General features: G+C 42.2%; 1 protein-coding gene across 4 annotated transcripts in view; it reads left to right on the forward strand.

Annotated features, from left to right (window-relative positions):
• Window positions 1-21,043, forward strand: part of cadm2a (cell adhesion molecule 2a) — a 166,899-nt gene that overhangs the window by 110,427 nt on the left and 35,429 nt on the right. For all 4 annotated transcript variants that reach the window (XM_019873457.1, XM_019873458.1, XM_019873461.1 and 1 more), the window contains 2 exons: window positions 9,403-9,555; window positions 12,448-12,585. In XM_019873457.1, coding sequence (XP_019729016.1) covers window positions 9,403-9,555; window positions 12,448-12,585 — 291 coding nt within the window. The remainder of the gene's footprint in view (window positions 1-9,402; window positions 9,556-12,447; window positions 12,586-21,043) is intronic.

Below are 21,043 nucleotides of genomic sequence, written 5' to 3' on the forward strand. Positions count from 1 at the left end.
GGGGGGGGGGTTGAGCTCGGGGGTGTATTCCGTGGCATTTCCGATGCAGAGCGGTGCCAGATTGGAAATGAAAAAGCACCCGAAGACTCTCCTATTATCAGCAGAGCTACTACTGAGACCTCGGAATTGCACTGCAGGTTTTTGGGTTTTTTTTTTTTTCCAGGGGGTTTTGCCTGGTGTGTGTGTTTGTGTGTGCCGGGCGGTGGTTTGTCTTGCTCGACGTGGCATTTCACACGCACATGCTGATGGGCGCGCTGAGATGCTGAGTGTTTCCAAAGTGCCACCGGCAGTCGAAGAAGATGTCTGAGCTGCAAACGGCTGTGAGCACAGTCGCTTGCAGATTAATGTTGCTTCTGCCTGCTGGGAGGAAGATGAGGATTAGGAGCAGGGCACAGTTTTATTCAAATACACAACCCCGGTGTGTCTTTTTGTATACACTTTACTTCGTTGTAGATTTTTTTGGGGGGAGGGGAGGGGCGGGGGGCATTATGAACGGGGCACTCTTTCAGCAAATTGATATCGTATAATTGTTGACGTGTGAGGATTTCTCATCACAACGATATCTAATCATATTTTTCATATAGATGCACTCCAAACTGTTTTTAGACGGAATTACCGGCAGAATTGTAAATCCATATTTGTGCAGCCATCACTCGATGTCCAAACATTAAGCAAATTTAACAATCTGGAATGTTCAGGCCCAAACCTGCTACATTTGGCTCCCAGCAAATTATTACGGCCTACTAATGCGGTGAGATTTAACTCATTCAATGCCAAAGATGTTTGTTCATGTTTTTTTTTTCCTTTTTAATCCAGGCATTTAATCTCAGGTATGTTTTGTGTTTTTATTTTATTTTATGTTTTTCATGTGGTAGGGTAAAGAAGGGTCTGAAAATGGCTGGCACTGAAACTAAACTGAAGTTGCATCCACAGAAATCCATGCTTAGTGTCTTTCCTGTCAGCCAAGGACAGGAAATTGTGGCTCCTATTCACATGGGCGCACCAAAATTGGACAATTGAAGTTTCAAAACACATTTTCTAGTCTGGCAGCCTCAATTTGCGCTGGGATGCTTGGATAAGAATTTGGCATAAACTACATCAAAGCATGGAGTAAGTGATGTGGTAATTGGGGGATTTTGTTGTTGTTGTTTTTAGGAAGGCGGTGTTGCCAAATTTTGGACCCATTTGTAACAATTGGGAGTGGTTCAGACACAAGAGTGAACCATCGACAGGCGGCAACTTTCCATCACAAGGCGCAAAGCATTTCACAAACAAATGAGCAGTAACTGGATTACACGGTGAAGCAAAAAAAAGTTTCAAAAATGTTTTGGCATTTTCATTTGGAGGGAAAAACAGCTCAAGACTTTGCCGGCATCTAGTTGAACCTTCAAATTCCTGAAGTCATTCACCGCGAGCTATTTTCAAAGCAGTTTCCAGCCGTTTTAGGGAACATAAACTGATCTTCCAAGTGATCCTTTTTTTGTGACAATATATGTAAGAACCGGGCAACCTAAAAGAAAACTTAACTCTCTTCTTTCGTCAAGAAAAACAGATTTGTCTTTATCATTTTCCATTCTTGACAAGCAGTCGAACTTTTCACCAAACGCACAAAAACTTTCTTAAATTAGCTGCTTTTGAAAGTCCACATATTCAGTCAAGCAGTGAGTGTGATGCCTGTTTTTTTTTTTTTTTTTTTTGCAAATAACGACTACTGACTAGTCAGTGACGCACATGAGGCAATTTAAAAAAAAAAAGTATTCCATGATGAGTGTGAAAATGTAAGTTCAAGTCAGCACGTGGTGAAAATGAGCACCGGTCTTTGCTTTCACCTCCGACAAAAGATTGGATTTTGTCCTTTTAAAATCCCATGACAAAAAAAAAAAAAGGGAACATAAACTGATCTTCCAAGTGATCCTTTTTTTGTGACAATATATGTAAGAACCGGGCAACCTAAAAGAAAACTTAACTCTCTTCTTTCGTCAAGAAAAACAGATTTGTCTTTATCATTTTCCATTCTTGACAAGCAGTCGAACTTTTCACCAAACGCACAAAAACTTTCTTAAATTAGCTGCTTTTGAAAGTCCACATATTCAGTCAAGCAGTGAGTGTGATGCCTGTTTTTTTTTTTTTTTTTTTGCAAATAACGACTACTGACTAGTCAGTGACGCACATGAGGCAATTTAAAAAAAAAAAGTATTCCATGATGAGTGTGAAAATGTAAGTTCAAGTCAGCACGTGGTGAAAATGAGCACCGGTCTTTGCTTTCACCTCCGACAAAAGATTGGATTTTGTCCTTTTAAAATCCCATGACAAAAAAAAAAAAGCATCGTTTTTTTTTTTTCATAATCCTGCGAACAAACAATTCAAAAACCTTTATCTGTTCGTTTTTCTAAGAGATAAGATAATCAGGAGAAAATCACAAGGAAAAAAAAAAAAGAAAGATTAGATGCAACAGTGAGGACAAATCAAACTAAGTGACCTTGAAATCAAAGAAGCGAGGTTTGGTCCTCCGTCGACGACGCGACACCGCCGCGCAAAGATTGCCGCTTGCCCCATGAAAGTCAGCCGCCCCGCCACATGTTGCTTTCGTCAAGGCAGATGTTGCCACGGACGCCTTTCGCCGTCGCCGTTGTTTTTAATGTCGCGGCTGACGTTCATCAAAGACACTCAGACAGATGCGAGAGACTCCTTTTCTCCCTCGCCCTTGCCGAACGCTTCGGCGACTGCAAAGGCTTGTTTGAATTTCAAATAAGTCATTGGCACCAAAGTAGGCACTTTGTCCTCCCCATCACGACACCACTGAGGGACTTAATCTGTGCCTCGACGGCAAGCGAGAGATGAGCGCCGGGCAAGTGGGATTCTCCTTTTTACACCACTCAAAAGAGGCCAATATCCTTTTTACAAATTGCCCTTTTGGTTTCGTCAAACTCTGGACTTGATAATAGCTTCAGTTCGCGGAAGGCGACATTTTTCTATGATCTATAATTACAATATCTTCATTGCTCCCCCGGCATAGAAAACCGATGTCTAATTACTTTTCCAGGAACGATTTGCAGGCATCTTTCGCTCTCTCATTGTGCATGCGTGAGCGCCGGCCAAAGGTACGGCATTAAGACCATATATTCAGTATGTCATTTACGATCCCCTTTCTTTCCTTTCCCAAACGTTCATAATTGCATTTTCAATTTCAAGTGTCTCGCCCTTGACACACTGCTTTGTAATTTGGAAAGAGCAGCCTTCAAAGCAATGTTAAATTACTTTTGTGCTTCTAATTAGTGGAGCGGAACCTATTCAGGCCGGTACTCGTCGGACACTTCAGTTTACTGCGCTAACAACCGGGCCAGGTCTTTTCTTCTTCACGACCGCCGTCGCTTTTTGTCTCAAACGAAAACCTCCAACGTGGAGGCAAAACCGTCAAATTTCCAGCCACAAAATGTTGTATGATCAATCGAATGCAGTGTTTTCCAACCTTTATGCGCAAAGGCACTAATTTTTAAGACTTTATCGCTGCATTAGCATCAATTACCGTTAGACCACCACACACTCTAACTTATGTACAAATGAGGGTTACTCCACTCTCTATTTACAGTAAATGTACGGACCAAAGTCACCTCAGCGGTCTTCCGTTTGACTTTTTGAAGCGTCGATTTGATATCACCACCCAAAACCGCAGCCGGATAATCAATTCGATTTCCACCGGGGACATCTGCTGACTGATTGAATCCGGTCGAACATTAAGATTAGCGTTACAGGTGAGCGGCTGAGGGCCAAGTGCTCATTTTTAAGCTCCAATGTGCTGAATGTGGAACTCGTGTGGCTGGCCCGTTTCAATTTAGTTTGTGATGGCGCACGAGTGAGATTCTTTTACATCCGCCTGTGCACGTGTGTGTTGTGTGTTGCCTGCCAAACCGTCCCAGCACGCAGAGACGGAAGCTTTGAAGCATTCCCAGTATCTGTGCCCAAGCAATTTAGGGAATAGGCTTGTGAAAGTTTTCTGCAAAAAAAAAAAGCAAAAATCCAAAGAATATTTTGTCTTATTAAAAAGATTGTAAAACTTAACAGGAAAGATAAACTTTCAAGACAGCTGTCTCTTTTTTTTTTTTTGCCCTTTTTGAAGCATCCTTTCATATCACACCCAAAATGAAGGTGTCTGCACTGATAGAAAAACAAAAACTTGCCTGTAAATCGTAAATCTCTTCAGATCCTTAACAGGTCCCCTTTCTCCAAGACAAGGATCATAAAACATGAGGAGTCGGGGAAAAAAAAAAAAAAGAGAGGAAAACGGAAAGGGGATGTGGCCCTCTGTGGGATAAAGGCGACGAATTAAGGAGGCATTTTATGAGAGCTTTCAGACACAGTTAACGCCTGTGAAAGACACGAGCAAACTTTTTCTTTGACCTTCAACAACCTGCCTCCGTGTTTTCCGTCTGTCACCCGCGTGCACGTCTATAAGATTCGGCTTTTATGACACAAAAGACTTTTTTTCTTGCGGCTTATGTCTGTCTGCATGGCAATTCAAAGAACCCCGCTTCGCTTCACTTTCTTGAGCAGTGCAAATTGAAAAGGAGTTGAAGATGCAACCACTTAGGGTGCTTGCAAAGTGTCGAGAAAAAAAAATACTTGAGGCCAATGAAAATAATTAGCTTTAACTTAAAGGCCCACACATGCGTTCTTCTCTTTTGGAGCAGTGCGGAGGAGCCGCCGCGCTTCTCAGTTATAGCCTCCAGCGTAAAGGGACTTTTTATTTATGTATTATTTTTTTTTATTTGCCGACATAACGCTCTGCTGTTAAAGATTTTACCAGGCAACAGTCAAATAAGAGCGATACCGGCATTTTTTTTTAATTTTATTTCTTGATTTTTTTTTTTTTTTTTTAACAATACATATTAACTCACAGTATATAGTCTCAACAGATTTTTTTTTTCATGATATATCGCAGATTATAATATAGGATTGTACGGTTTTATATTGCGACACGCAAAAGGAATTCCATTCAACTCAATGTCTCGATGGATAAAAAATTGACAGCATTGAGGCGACGCCCCTTGAAATGAAAAACAAGCAAATAAGAGACAGAAAGTCAACTTTCAAATCTGTAGTCTGGACTCAAATGGTTATTGAGAAGAGATTGGAGTTAAATTGTAGCATACATGTCCAGTCAACCAAATGGAGACATTTTTGTCTTTCTTCTCCTCCAGCTACACACTATCCCCTCAATAAAAAAAAAAAAAGATGTTTTATTACTCCATTTAAAAACGAACTAAATAAAAGTGTCTCACCAAAAGTGTCCTTCAAACAACCGCCACTTATTTTTTTACAGAGTAGGGAGAAATCACAAAACATTCAGGACCTTGTCGTTAATTTGCTGTCACAAAGTGCTGATAACCTTGGGTTTGGAACAAAATATTTTGACGACGGCCCCGACTTGAAGGCGTTCATTCCCATTAATTAATTCCAGGAAGAAAAAAATATGCTGAAAAAAAATCGAACACATTTAATCAGAGTTTTATTTCTGCTTTCCAGGAAGCACGGGACTCTTCCCAGTGCCCCATTTCTGAAAAATGCAGATCAGACTCTGAGAACACCGGCAGAGCAGAATAATGACGAATACTTACCAACTAAAATGAGGCCCACGACTCCCACCACAAATTTTGACCCAACGACTGAAAACGGACTCAGAGTTTATGTGAGAAGAATGACGAGCGAACAATGAAATGCATTGCAATACAATTGCACCACATTGTAATTCTCCAATGCTTTATTTTGTGGATTTGTACAAGAACTAATTTCGTCCTTTCTTGGCCCTTGTGCCACCCTGCTGCAATGTTTCGTAGAATTCCTCTTTGCGCAATTCTGCGAGTTACGCTTGCAGCAATTTGCACTTGGCGGAGAGCTGACAATGTGTACTCGACATTAAGCGATGACTGCATCAAGCCTGATGTGCAATTTTCCGTAGATCAGCAGTCCCCATTTTTTGCACCGTGGTTTGACTGGTCGGCATAGAAACAAATAAAAAACAAATGAGTCATAATACTTAGTTTGCGGCCAACAGTGTTTTTTTTTTTTTTAAAGTACTACAGTATTTGAATGTCTAAATGAACCAACAAAACGTCCACAGGATCGCCAGACCTGAGCTATCACACTGCCCCACTTCTAAGGAGGAACCTACCTAGTGGGTGCGATGTCGGTTCCCATTGAACTGTCACTGGTAGAAAAAAAAAATCTCTACAGGCCAATTATTCAATGGAGCATTGTCCATATCTTTTTTTTTTTTTTTTTTTACATTGTTACAACCTCTGTCACGTTGCCTCGGAAAAGGCTGAGAAGCGTCTTGAGATGCAGACTTTACATTATTCAATAAACATTCCGTTCCGTTGGCATCAGTCTCCCGCCCTCACTCGCTCTTTTCGCATGCACGCCGCCACCGTCCATGGCCGAGGGAGTCAAGTCCCCCCTGATGAGTTGTTGACAAGAAAAAGAGAGCGGTCGCTTCCAGACGTCGGCAGCCTGAATGTATATTCAGAAATTTGCACTTTTCTCATTATAAAACTGTGTCAGCTGAATGAGCAAACACCTGCCAGGGTTCTATACGGATACATGCGCTCCCCGGAGAGATGAAGGCGGGCGGACGGGACGGCGGGGATGAGAGGAAAGGGCAAGGGGAGGAAAAGGTTGTTGGATGAATGTGCAAACATGATGGCTTGAAAGTGAGTGAATTTAAGACTACAAGCTGTTTGCTTATGCATGCACGCTATCCGGCTAAAGCAATCCTAATATACCAATACAATTGTCTACTATATTCACTCACACACACACGCACGCACGCACGCACGCACACACACACACACACACACACACACACACACACACACACACAGTTGTTGTTTTTTTTACGCATCTGCTGCTTTTAATGGTGCCTGGTTGATGTGCAGCCAATGTTGGGAGAGAGAAGGAAAAAAAAAAAAAGCTTTCTCTGCTCGCTTCCACTCCGTCGTTTTCCACTTTTGGCCACAAACAAAAGAGAAATGATTGCCTGTTTTCTAGTCTGGTTCACAATCTAAGTGTTGTGAATTTGGAGGATCACTGGACAGTGTGGTGGTCTGGATGTCATCGTGCATGAGAGGATAATAGCCATCGCAATGGAGCAGCCATCATTATTTTGGGCAGCCAACCACAAGATCAAGCCCCATACTGTTGTGTGTGTGTGTGTGTGTGTGTGTGTGTGTGTGTGTGTGTGTGTTTTGTGTTTTAAAGGCCTTGTCTGTTGGAGCTTTGACAGCCCGTGAACGCACAACAAAGCACTGTCACACAATACCCTGTGTGGGACTCCGCTCGAGGTGGAGGGTGGGGGGGGGGGGTGTAGTGGTTTTAACAGGGAAGTATTGTGGAAAAACACAAACTGCAGATCAGTGTTTTGTACGCATCCGGTACATCCCAAAAACAGAGGGCCCTCTAATGTTCAACACAGTTATTTTCAGAATGCTGTTTGGATTCACAGTACCATCAAAATGTGTGGAAACAGCTTGGAATTCGGGGATTCATTAAAATTTCCTGCATATCAATCAATACCGAAGTCACCAATGTCCTGTTGATGACCCATTATTGCTAGACAAAATGTGTTACTCAAAACAGAGTGTCCATGACAATTTTAGAGATGCGTCGAGTTGACACCTTTCGAAGCGGTTGAATTTCGGTCAGTGTATCGCCGTGTATTCACAGCACACCGCCCTTTTGTGTCGGTGATTTATCAGCGGTGCTGAACATCCGCCGCAAAGATAGAAATGCCACTTCTGATGCTAAAAGTAAACAAGACATCTCTGACCTTCTCGCACAGCTTCTTGCTAACAAGAAAACTTTTTTTTTCTTTTTTTTTCTCACACTGATCAGCTCCGTTCCGTCGCCGCCGTATGCGGACTGTGGATTTGTGTTTGAGGCTTTTCTCGCTATTTAATGTCAGGTCTGCACTCATCCACAGAAAAAAACCCAACATATTATTATCACACTGCGCATACGTGGATTGTTAAAATTACCTTTTCCAAGTCAAAGGGACATAAAAGTCAAATTAAAACATCATCTATTCACTTCTATGATGTGTCATTAGCGTCAACCACAGGTAAAATGCGAACAGAGAATGCTAATGCTAACTCAGTTACATTTTGCGCTCCTATTGTAACATTGACTGTGGGCTACTAAACTTGAAATGATTAAATGTTTCAAAAAGGTTGTTTTTGTACTTTCAGTCTGGCGCAGTGCAGTCAGCGAAAGCGATCTGAGCCGACCGCACGTGTTAATGATGATGTGGCTGCCCGTTGTGAATGAGTCTTGACTATATCACACGTCAAAAGATGTGATGAACGGGACGAGTCGTCGTTTATCTAATGAACCAAATGCCGCCTAAAGTACGATGGCAAAAAGAGGCCCAAATGTAGAACTAATTCAAGCAAACGATGCTTTTCTGATGTTTCTAAATGTAGCCCGATCCGCCCTCACGAGCAAAAGTGATCCTGCTGCTTTTTTGGCATGACAACTAACCACATTTATGTGCCTGTAAGCGCCGAACAAAACACATCGGCGGCACTGCGAGCTTAATTAAATGACTAAACCATAAAGTGAATGATCTGGATCTGGAGCATTGACGATATTTTCTGCACAGCTTAAGCTGGTCAGTGTCACAGAGGAGCCGGAGCCTATTCCAGCTAGGTTAACCACTACACTACGAATGCGCTACGAGTAAGCACAAATGCGAAATGGCGTTGGGGGTGGGCATAATTGAACTTCTTGTGATGGAATTCATTCCAGCATGTATGACTGTCTAACATTGATTTTCACAGTGAGAAGCCAATACGAGCTAAAACGTGCAGTGTTTCATTTTTTGTTGTTGTTGGGGGTTTTTCTCCCCCCCCAACCAAGGTGTGTATTTCACACTTGCGCTGATCCAGGTCATTTTTGAAGTCCTGTATGTTGACGAGTTGAAAAGATCATCCAACAAACTGTCTAATTTCAGCCAATCCATTTCAGTTCCCTCATGTTGCCAAAGTTTCATTAGGGCTCTTTCACAGCCTCTTATTGCTCTATTGATTTCCATTGATGTCTTTTGGAGGATGGCATCTTCATATAAGTAAAAGTCTGTGCAAAGAGGTCGGCAAGACGGTGTACAACTTTCCTTGCCTGCAGTTTTGTGCTCACGTTTGATTAGATTTTAGAATATGTACAGAACTGTGCATAAATTTTAGGCCACATCTAATTACCCATTTGAGTTTTGCTGGGGTTGTAATGGCCCGCATTGCAAAACCGAGGTTGAAGTTGTGCTTTCATTGTATTTTGGGTCCACTGTCAGTCCTCAACTGAAATGACGATAACACAAGATGGAGTAACCGTGTCTCTTTTTGTGTCTGCGTCCAGCTTTGAGGGACAACAGGATCGAGCTGATCCGCGCTTCGTGGTCGGAGTTGACCATCAGCATCCATGATGTCACGCTGTCTGACGAGGGGATGTACACCTGTTCTCTTTTTACCATGCCCGTCAAAACCGCCAAAGCCTACCTGACAGTCCTTGGTGAGTTCAAGCTCATCCTTACATTCTCTGGATTTTTTTTCACAAAAAAATGTCAGCAACAAAAATATTTATTAAATAATTGTTTTTATGCATTCAATATATTTAAAACAAGACATGTTTATACGCTAGCATAGCCTAAAAGTGACAAAATGTATGCTTACTGTCTGGTTACGTATAATATAAAGATTTTGGCTGTCTGCATTTTTTGTTGTTGTTGTGGTTGAATGTAGAAACGTATTCAAATCACTGGTTTTATGGAGTAATTTTGAGGTAACGCCGTCTTTTGCACCAATTTAAAAAATACCAGTAACATTATCTAGAGTAGGAATGGACAAGTGTGACCCATTCCATCTTTGAGTTCGGTCAATTGAGCATTGACATTTTCAAGAGTCCTTTTATTGAACAACACAAAAATGTCCAAATATTAGCTCTCGCGATGTTTGACAAAACATCAACGCAAGAGGATGTTTGTCAGAACAACCAACCATGAGCCTGGAAAAGAAATCAATGGTATTTACCCTGACTTGCAAACAAGCCTGATGTCATCCTTGTTGATTGGCAGGTGGAGCAAAATGCATAACCCTACAAAATGCAAATGTTGTTTGTAAAAATTCAAGTTCAAAACTAAACGCTCTGTAATGACCGAAACCGTTTGTTTGGCTTTGACACTTCCTGCCTGTGTTTGTTTTGCTAATAGGACAAACACATTTAGTATGCCTAAAAATGGGATGCGCACTTCCCTACCACCCCCCCCCCACACACACACACACACACACACAAACAAACACGCCACACCATTTTACTAATGTTTGTGATCATCGTCCTGCACAAACATTGTCTCATTTCTCGCCACTCGCCTTATTATCTCGCCAATTAGTTTTTGCTAATGTTAATAGATGTGCTTGTGCACTCCAGGCCCATTAGCTGTCTCTCTTTGTTAACAAGCATTCCGAGAATTACGGAAATTAAATAGGATTGCTCAGTGGGGATACAGAGCAAAATATTTATTTATTTATTTTGGGGGGGCCACACTGAGCAATAGTTAATGGTGCACACCGATGTTTTAGGACAGTGGGTGGATGTGGGAAAAAAAAAAAACAAAACACCACTTCAAATGACTGAGGTCAGGGTGAACAGAAAATAGTTCAATCTGGTTTAAGTGAGGATTTACGCATCAGTTTTAGAATCTGATTGTGTTTGAATGTTTGTTCAGGTTTTTGAGACATTGATGCTCTTTCTTGGCCTGTTTGCATGCAAGGCTAAGCGTTTGGTTCAACGTTAGCATGTATAATTGTTTTTACGTTGTCTTCATTTTATCTCAAACCTCAACTGCTGAAAAGCAAACACGTTATTTACGCCTTTTTGAAGAGCTTTTTGAGAGCTGCCAAACTGCAGACCGCATGCTCAGAGGACAGAATACGTTGGTATCGAGTGTTGTAGTATCGGAGCGATTTCTATGGTTACAGACCCATGCGTAGAAACAAAGATTTCACATGTGCAACCTCTAAGGTCAAACCCAATTTATTTTTCCCAGGACACAAATTGAACTCCTTACAATTGAGAATGGAAAAATAATCTGTCCTAGCGTTAAATTTGTATCATCACACTGTTGCGTTTGACGCGCCACACCGTATTGTGAATCTAAGAAGTAAATTCCAGAAGAGAAGCTCACAAAACAAAGAGCAACTCTCAAGGACGATAGCAGCCTATAAGAAGCCTATAGATGAGACAGGCAAGGCCAGACTGACTCAGTGTTACTGACTGACACCGCTTTCAATCTCTGTGCTTCAGGCTGACAAAGGGAGATGCACTCAAAGCAGTCAGTACAGTCGGAAAGAGGTGCATTAAAGCTAGTGGTGGGACTGACAACCTATAAGTATAAACTATATATCAAATATGTCACAATATATCATTATATTTGACACCATGAGGTAGTGTACACCCATGACTGACTGCCAGTCAATCACAAGGCGACTTACAAAAAAAAAAATCTTTTTTCAGGCTTCAACGACTACATTGTGGCCAATTAAATTGAAACATGTTTAACGCCATGCATTCCAGAGCCACCTGCGCTAGGTGAAATTCGGCGGTGTAGCGAGAGCAGATCAGAAAACATGTTTTTACACTTCCCACATACTTTTAAAGTATATTTTGCCACCTGTTCTCACTCTCTTCCTCACAAGTCGACTCGCTTCAAGCTGTTTCGTTGCCACTCCCAGTGGAAGTTTTCCGTAAAGATGAGTTCATTTGGGTATTTAAACGCCAAAATGTTCAACCAAACGTTGTCATTGTATTTCAATGTTGTTTCAATACATTTTATTTGTGTTTAAATTGTAATTGTCGAATGAATGCCAGCTAGCTCAATGCTAATACATGTTGTGAAACGCCATAGACAGGCTAGATCAAATTAGCATGGATTGTAACAATAAGCATTTAAATAAATTCTACTTTGATGCACACGGAGCAGCAACACGACAAAGACATTTGTTATCTCTGCTCTGTGGAAACGACTATTCAACTGGCAAAATGTGGCGCTGCGTGACACTAAAAGGGGCATTGTCCTCTTGCTGTTATTTATGCCGCATCTCATCCGGCCGACCTCAGTGCTGCACGATGAATGCGATGCTCCACCGAGGGCACCCGCCTCGAAATAAAAATAAATAAATAAATAATAGATAAATAAAGAAAGGATTGCTTTTAAAAAATGTCCTCATCTTTAACCATGGGCGCTCCCTCCCCGATTCCCCACTCGCATTGCTTTTCAGCACTGGCGCTTGTATCGACAGCTCACAGAAAACAAACCGGACTTGATGTACAGTGTCTCAAGGCATGATTGTGTTTATTCCTTCATGAGGTCAGAGCGCTGTGTGTGATTTCATCTCCATCCTTCAGGCGTGCCGGAGAAGCCAGAGATCGAGGGCCTGATGAAGCCCGCCTTGGAGGGCGATCACATCACTCTGACCTGCATGACTCACGGCAGCAAACCTGCCGCCGACTTGCGCTGGTTCCGAAATGAAAAGGAGGTCAAAGGTAGGCAACTTTTCTGCAGCTACATGTCCAGCCATCTCGATTTCTTTTTCATTTGAGAGCATTTTATACTACCGGTATACAGTTTATGAAAGCACTACGTAAAGGTGGGTTGTCGAAGAAACCTTACAAAGGCTTCTATTAAATATTCCAAAATAGCACGTAATCCTTTAAGAATGGGGGGAAAAAATGTTGCAAACCCATTTTTCTTTGGAAATTGTTTACGATTTTACAATCGGTGTTTTGCATTTCAACAGAGATCGAAGTAAGTAGAGCCGCAAACGATCATTCAGTGGTGCTTCAATGTGTATAAAGCATGTGGGTGGGGTCAAAGCATTTTTGAGGGACTCTATTTTGCCAATTTGAACCTCGTGTGGGTCATTCTGGAATGTATTCACCACCATTACCGGGAAAAAAAGTTGGGATATAATAGAGTCTATATTGGCCTCGTGAATAAAATGTCTTAAATTTGACCGGAGTGGCTGAAAAGTGGTCATGAATTTGGCTTATTTTACCTTTCACCCATTGTGCGTATTTTTAAATTGTATTCTTAATTTTACTTGAGAAAAGTCATTCTCATCTGGTGTTTGTCTGGATCCAAAAGTGGGTCCTGGTATGGTCGGTCGTGGACAGAGAAGTTAAAAAAAAAAAAAGGTAATGTTGGCATTATATAAAGATGACATTTTACTTTATTGTTCTTCACTTCTAGAAAGTGGGTCGCCGACTTTGCAGCGATAGGAAAATGCGTGTCCCTGGATTACAATAGTTGAGCACCACTGCTTTCAGAATGCATGCGTAGAGTAAAATCCTCAGTGTGAAGCACTGGAAATAAACTGTCATTATGGGACTCTGGTACACTTTGCGGGGGCTTTATCGCATCTCAGGTGTGCTTTCGGGGGCTTTATGCCAGCTCGGGGATGCTTCGTGGGGGCTTGGCCTCTACTGGCACATAAGGCGAACCCTGAATATTATATTGTGTATTTCCATACAAGTTATTGTTTGTCGCCGAATGAAAATGAAAGCATGTCATAATTTGTTGGGTTTTTTTTCCACCACTCACTCATAATTGCATCTTGACACAGTGATCATGGGAGTCATTGTCCTGATTTCTAGTTCTGTTGTGACAGAGTAAATTCATCCGAGTATGTATATGAAGTGACGAAATGAAGTCTTTGAGTTGGACCGAATCTCGATCCAAATGACACTTTGGTTGCCGCGTTCAGCGGCCGCGGCGGTTTCGATCCAAATGTCTTTTCTCATCCCACGTAACGACACTTTGGTTGCCGCGTTCAGCGGCCGCGGCGGTTGTCGCTTCTTATCACAGTCAAGCGCAGATGTACGTCATGCGCACCCTCGAGAGGGTTTGCCCCGTTTTTCCGACGTGTCAAAACAATGCCGCCCGCACGTTGTAGACGATGAGGCCGTTGGTAGTCGGTTGCCACGAGAGATCTTTGTCTCCCTGCCGCTGTCTGCCACTTTGGTGTTTCTTCGCCCCTCCAGCTTCGGCTTAGCCTGCCGCCTCGACCGCGGGCCTCCCAGGGTTCAGATAAGCAAGGAGATTGCATCAGATCAATGTTGGCTTCCAGCAAACGTCATTACGCATTTCCATTCAATTAAACAGCCTGGCCTGGAAACAAACATCGTCGGTAACCTTAATGCTCATTTAAATTAGCGTTGTTATTGATAATTCAGTCGGATTTCATATAAAAAATAGGATGACGGCCATTTTTTTTTTTTTTTATCGTGGCAAAAGCATTTTAAATGAAAAAAAAAAGGGCTAAATTATTTTTTTATTATGTTCTTGAATTTTGAATTCTCTGACAATGTTACAGGTATAATAAATCATATTAAGTAAATATGAAGCACAACCCGTCATGATAACAAACTGTCAGGTTCTTGACAGCGATTTCTGTTTACGCTTTGTCTTTTTTTTCTATAAATAAACCTTGTTGCATTGTCATTTGTCTGAATCTGCCTTTGTGGGATCTGCATCCCATCTAGTTCGTTGCGCCACCCTGTCACGGGAAAAGGCAAGTATCTATTTGAGAAAGGGGGGACTCTGGTTTATTTGAAGGAGAGGCATGATTTGAGAAAAACATTTGCATTCACTTTTCGAACCTGCGTTTGGTGATTTCAACGTTCCCAACTCAGCAAAAAAAGGAAATCCCAATTTAAAAAAAAAAATGGAAACACATCCAGGGTCATCATTTCCTCTTAAATTACCACCAAAGGTTAACAAATGCAGAGACACTCTCTGAAATCTTCTCGGTGCTTCGCAAAGAAGGTCAGAAGCTATTATCTATTGCTGTAATGTTGCACGTGAGCATCATTTCTCCTCGATCTTCTTCAAACTATTTTGTATTAATATATTCTAGTTCGCGACAACCGTCGCCTCGCCTGTGTGTGAATGTGTCATCTGCTGCCTTCGCGACCCGCGCCAAAACACTTTTTCAAAGCTTTCAAAACAGGAGGCCGTTTTCATTAGGAGAACAAAAACAGGCGCATCCGTATCTTGTAGGCGTTTTTTGTCCTGGTAAAATAAATTGCCCCCCCCCCACCCCCCTTCCCAACAGAGAGCACCTTGAGACTTCATACAAACGTCAGATTAGAAGATTGCTGTCGGCTCCGCTATTGGACTCGTCAAATTCGATCGGGGTGATGTTTCAGCCCACGTTGGGCGTCTGCCATCACACCGCCTCTCTCGCCGAGCTTAAGCTGCGACAGCTCAGCCCCGCTATCTGGCAGCCGGGGCTTCCCGGGGTCTAGATAAGCCGGCAGATAGGATCAAATCAATGCTTGTTTTCTGCACAGTTTTTAGCAAACAGCACCGCATATTTCCTTTTAATGACTTATGTTCAGGAGATGATATTGACTCTGTTTGGTCTCCTTTTCACTTAGAGCGCAGCCTCTACGATGTCATACAGTACTTGTTATATCATTGGAATTCAAATGAAAATTTTAAGACCAGAGAACAAATCATTTTAAAAAATGTCGAAAGGGGAAAAAACCTTTGAGGTTCCGCTGTGTTGACGAGATGCAACATAAATAAGTCATTCCAAACTCTCGCCCTATTTTTTTTTCTACACAGTGGAATAAAACATTGATTTCCACATTTGCCGCTTTCCCCCACTAATATATTAGTTTTAAGCGGCGCCGCATGAGATTTGACTTCTCGCTGTTGCATCTTTGTCATACCATGAATGACACTTCTTCAGCAAATAGTTTTTACCGCTAGCTACGCAGGCGTTAATTATTGATCGGACACCGACAGTCAAGACTGCGTGAGAGATAGCAATACCTGTGCAAATAAATGTTTACATTTAAACGTGACGAGTAAAACCGGCAGAGCCAATAGGACGGTAGATTATTCTTCCGCCATTGAATACGATGACCTTCAATGGAGCCGCGTTGAAAATGACAAAATACATAAACATGAAAGATCATCAATGATTAATATACAGTCACAATGAACATTCTCGATGGATATTTGTCCACTCGGAGCGGGGGTGGGAGAGGGGGTGTGTTCATCACGGTGACAAGTGGGACGTGTTCACTGTGCGAAGTCACCTGATGGCAGGAATATCGTAAATGACAATTCTGACATATTGTTGTGGGATCTTTGGGAATAGCAACGATTCTATTAGCAACACGGCCAGCGGAGCAGTCCATCACCCAGTGGCATTCATTTACTAGACAGCCTATGCTAAGTGTATGCCTTTGTGTGTACGTGTGTCCACCAACACAATAGACAGATTGAGCAGATAGTCTGCATGTGACGTTTGTGTGCGCCGCGGCGCAAAAATCCAATATTCCGATTTCGCCCTCTTCTTTGTCCCTTCAGTCCCCAACAAGTAATGATATATTTCTATCTCAGTTATACACCAAGACCCAGAGAGACCCGTACCCGTTCCAGTGCAATGTAGCACTTGTTTACACACCAGTGAACTGGGGGAGTGCACATGAAATGAATATTTATTCCAAATAGGGGCGGCGATGTTGGCAATCGGATGAGTATTATCATACCGCGTGACCTGAACAGTGGAGGTTATTGCTTGGTGGCGATATGTGATAGCTCTATTCCTACGGGGGGCTCGGAGGAGAAAAACAGATTTGATTTCAAACCGCTCGCAGTCACATCGTTGTTCTATTGTCAAAGTTGTTCGTCAAGGACAAAGTGCTGCGGTGGTTGCCTCGTGCCAGCTTTGCTCGCTTTTTCGGGGCGCAGTAATGGCTGCGTAACCTTTTAGAAATCGTCGCGACTAGTCATTGTCCTTGAGTGGGTAGTCGCGTCAATGACGACTAGACGGTTAGTGACATCGATTTTTTTCGAGCTTCGAAAAGAAATAAATAAAATAGGTTTTCATCAGCGTCGCACGCCTCGGTGTCTGGACTACATTTGTAGCGGCAAGAACCCACAGAGTGAGGTGGAGTGGATCAATGACCATTAAAGATGTAATTCCGAGATGGCTCTTGCAAGCCACGCCGGCATGAATAAAAGATGCGTGGGCACAAAAGCATCCATTTCACCTGTAAATCACAGAGCTTTACTATTACCATGGTTCAGTACATTAATTGAAATCAAGGCAGCGGTAAAACTGGAGTTTAGTGCTGTTTTACCGAATACACGGCAGCATCTTGCAGCTTGCATCGTGTTGATTACCGGAATTGCAGCTCGCTCAGAAATGCTAAAGAGATGAGTTATAATGCAGGCTAATACTTCACAGCGTATCGCTTGCACTTCTGAGATACAATGCCAATATTTCCACTTGGGGCTGTTAGCAAAACGGGGAATGAAACCAGAGAAATGTGATTGGATGAAAAGTAGACCAGGCCGTGGTCGGCACTTTATTGCTTTTCCTTCTGTGATCTCATTATTGAGCGTCCTGCTGGAAAAAAAAAAAAGTCCAATGTTCCGAACTGAGAAGTCTTTTACCTAAATATAATGAAATAAGATGAAAGTATTTCTTAACATTTGAATCTAGAGCGGAAGCTCAGAGGGCCAACAAAATCCGTTCTGGATGCGATTTGACATTTTCCCTTTCAGAAGTGACGGAAATTTAAATAATCTTACCAGGGTCAAACTGTTGCCAGTTTAAAGCCTTTGTTAATTGTGTTAACATTTTAACTTTTTAGACTCTTCCTTGGCTTTTCCTCTTGTTGTATTTACTTAGCGTACAAACCGGCAGGAAAAATGCACCAGGCTACTTCCTGTTTGGTAGCTTAGCAACCAGTCCACAAACAAAAAGCGCATCTGTCATCCTGAGCCAATGGGCAACTACAATATTGAGCTCTTTGTTCTATTTTTAAATCTCTTCAGAATGTGCACTCTTCGATTTGTATCGGCTGAATCGTCGTCGCCCTGTGTTGGATGCGATTCCAAGTGCTGTTGGTGTGTGACACTCACAACTGATTGACACAGTGTCTAAAGAACAGGGAAAGAGACTGTGACCCCTCCGGTCTCATCCCATTCAGATCAACATAGTGGAGGTGGACAGCCTGCCAAGGTGCCGATACCCACCGGACTCGCAGGTCTCTTTTTGACAGCGTTGTCGTCACGAAGACACTTCTCGGCCAGTGAATGTTTGGGGACTTGTGTCAGAGAGGACATGGTGGTTTACACCTGCCAGGCGCTGATACAAGTGTCTTACTTTTAAGAGTGTTCCCTCGACGGTGGTCAGTGAAAACAGAGTCAAGCATGTCAGACCAGTCGGCGGACAACGTCCAAAGCGAGTGAGTTCATTGTGACATGCAAAAAATGTCTCGCCCTCATGCCAGGGGCTCTTAAGGTTCGTCTTTGCCAGTAGACAGTATGCATTACTTTGTTTTCACGAGTGCCATATGGCGTGCGAACATTTGAGGATGCCTGAAGGCTAAGCAAGGCAAGGCAGCTCAATTTATTTTGCGCATATCATGCACAAGGTAACTCAATGTGCGTCACACAATTGAAAAGTGCAACATTTAAAAGCATTTACAAACAAAAGAGATTTATATTGCGCATATCATGCACAAGGTAACTCAATGTGCTTCACACAATTGAAAGTGCAACATTTAAAAGCATTTACAAACAAAAGAGTTCAACATTTCAAAGCAAAATAAAGAAATAAAAGCTAAACTAAAATTACCGATAAAAGAAGGTTTTGAAAAATGTGATTTTAAAAATGCTTTCAACAAGTCATCCCTGGGCCTCCTGCTGCTGCAATCAGTCAGAGGGCTGTGAGTGATGCTCCTCCCCCATCTCGGCAATCTTGGCGCACATTTCATGTCAGCTCCTTTGCCTTTCTCGCTTCTTCTTTAAAATGCCCTGAATAGAATCCTGTTCTCATAGTTTAGCAGGTGTCATATCCATTTTTGGCCCTCTGCCCTGAAAACGCCCGCAAGCTCAATGTAGTGGTGGGTTGCACGAATCACTACTGTCAAGCTTTAGCGGAAGGAAAGGATGGCATGTCGTGATGCACAATTGCGCAACTGCTATCATTAAACCTAGGTATGCAAAATGGACACGTTTAATACCTTGTTAAATCTGCCATTCTGCTGGGCTAAATTCAGAGACTGATTTTTTTTCATGAATCTAACAAGCAAAACAGATTTGCATTCTACTTTGTTTTTCGTGGCTAATTCCATTTTATTTTAGGTCTCACAGAACAAACTCTTACGGCTTACTCGGTTTGAGGCTAATTAGCACAAACAATGCCGCACGCCGTGCAAGAGATTCGGAGACAAAGAATTCCGCAAGGAAGAAGACAAGGTTGAAGTGATTTTTCGTCATTGGAGCAAATCAAAGCTTTTAATTTGTGAATGGGGAAAGCAAACACAGTTTCAAATCCTCCTCCACAGACTAGTAACCTTCTTTTTAATAGAGTAAAAATATTTTTATTTGTGAAAAATCCAAAAAAGTCCTCCAGCGCTCCAATCAGTTACATCTGCGGCCATATTTTTACCTTTTTTTACGGAATGTGTGTTTACCAGTAACACCTTACTGCCCTTGGCTCCATGATGTTGGGAAATGCACTCATTTTATTATTTGATCAATATCACCGTAACAGATTTATGTCGAGGCTTATTTTGTTTTGTTGGGAGGAAAAAGTGCAGGGGGACAAAATGTTATAAATCCTTCACTTCCTCAGTTATGGCTGGCAATTAATTTTTGGGGCAACAGTATGAGATCCTGAAGGATAAAGCAAAGGAAATAGATTTTTTTTTTCAATATCAGAATCATGCAGGAGCAATTTGATTCGTGCAAACCCAAAAAAAAGATATTGTAAAATGTAACTTTTTTTTTTTTGTTTATCCATCCAGCCATCCAATTTTTCGACTGCCAGGTTGCAGGTGAGCTGGGGCCTTTCACCGATTGTCGTGGGGCGAGAGGCGGGGAAAATCTTGGCCCGGTCGTCAGGCAATCGCAAAGCGCATATTGACAAACATCCGTCAGTACAAGTTAGAGTTTTCTATGAGATCCTGAAGGATAAAGCAAAGGAAATGGATTTTTTTTCAATATCATAATCATGCAGGAGCAATTTGATTCGTGCAAACACAAAAAAAAAGACATTGTAAAATGTAACTTTTTTTTTTTTTTGTTAATCTATCCAGCCATTCAATTTTTCGACTGCCAGGTTGCAGGTGAGCTGGGGCCTTTCCCCGATTGTCGTGGGGCGAGAGACGGGGAAAATATTGGCCCGGTCGTCAGGCAATCGCAAAGCGCATATTGACAAACATCCGTCAGTAGAAGTTAGAGTTTTCACTCAAACTAACATCGACCGACATGTATTTGGAAAGCGGAAGGGAGCTGGAAGCTGAACCCGAACGTCAGCATGAAGAGACAGATGTGCAAACCACATGTCCCGCGTGCTGCCATGATAAATTATTTCAGCATAAATGTCATGATGTTCAGTTTTAATACATTTATTTTCGGTTGTCGTTTGCGGTCCTGTTGATAAAATTGCAGCCTATATTGCTGCAGTCTTTATTCGGTGTCTCCTTAATCTCATTAAATTGTGCAAGGGTACCTAATGTTGTGACCTGTATGCCAGTAGTATTATCTATTCATTTATTTTCCAGTTTTCAAGTTTATCTTTTCATCCAGCCGTTTTTTGTTTTTTTTTTTCCTGTTTTCACCACCTCTGTGGAAGGATGCTGCCAACGCTGCAGAGCTGTCAGTCATTCCTCTCAAGTGGGAGGCCAGCTCATTGGCTCGGTTTAGGGAAGTGACGGAACACAATTGTTGATTGACAGGGCGGATGAGAGGAAGAGAGCGAGAGAGGTGTGAGGCATGGGAGTCTGGTGGGATGATTTGGAAAGTGGAGCAGATGAGCACACAGTAGGGAAGCATGGGGAGAATAAACAGTGTCTTTAGGAGAAGCAAACAAAAGGTGTCCTGCACGAGGGAGGCTGGTGCTCCCTTGACTGTGCTCGGAATACACAAGTAGCACACATTTTTTTTCCCTAGGGGAGGGGGGGAGGGGGG

This window comes from Hippocampus comes, unplaced genomic scaffold, assembly GCF_001891065.2.
Source record: "Hippocampus comes isolate QL1 unplaced genomic scaffold, H_comes_QL1_v1.1 scaffold59, whole genome shotgun sequence".
Taxonomy (NCBI): domain Eukaryota; kingdom Metazoa; phylum Chordata; class Actinopteri; order Syngnathiformes; family Syngnathidae; genus Hippocampus; species Hippocampus comes.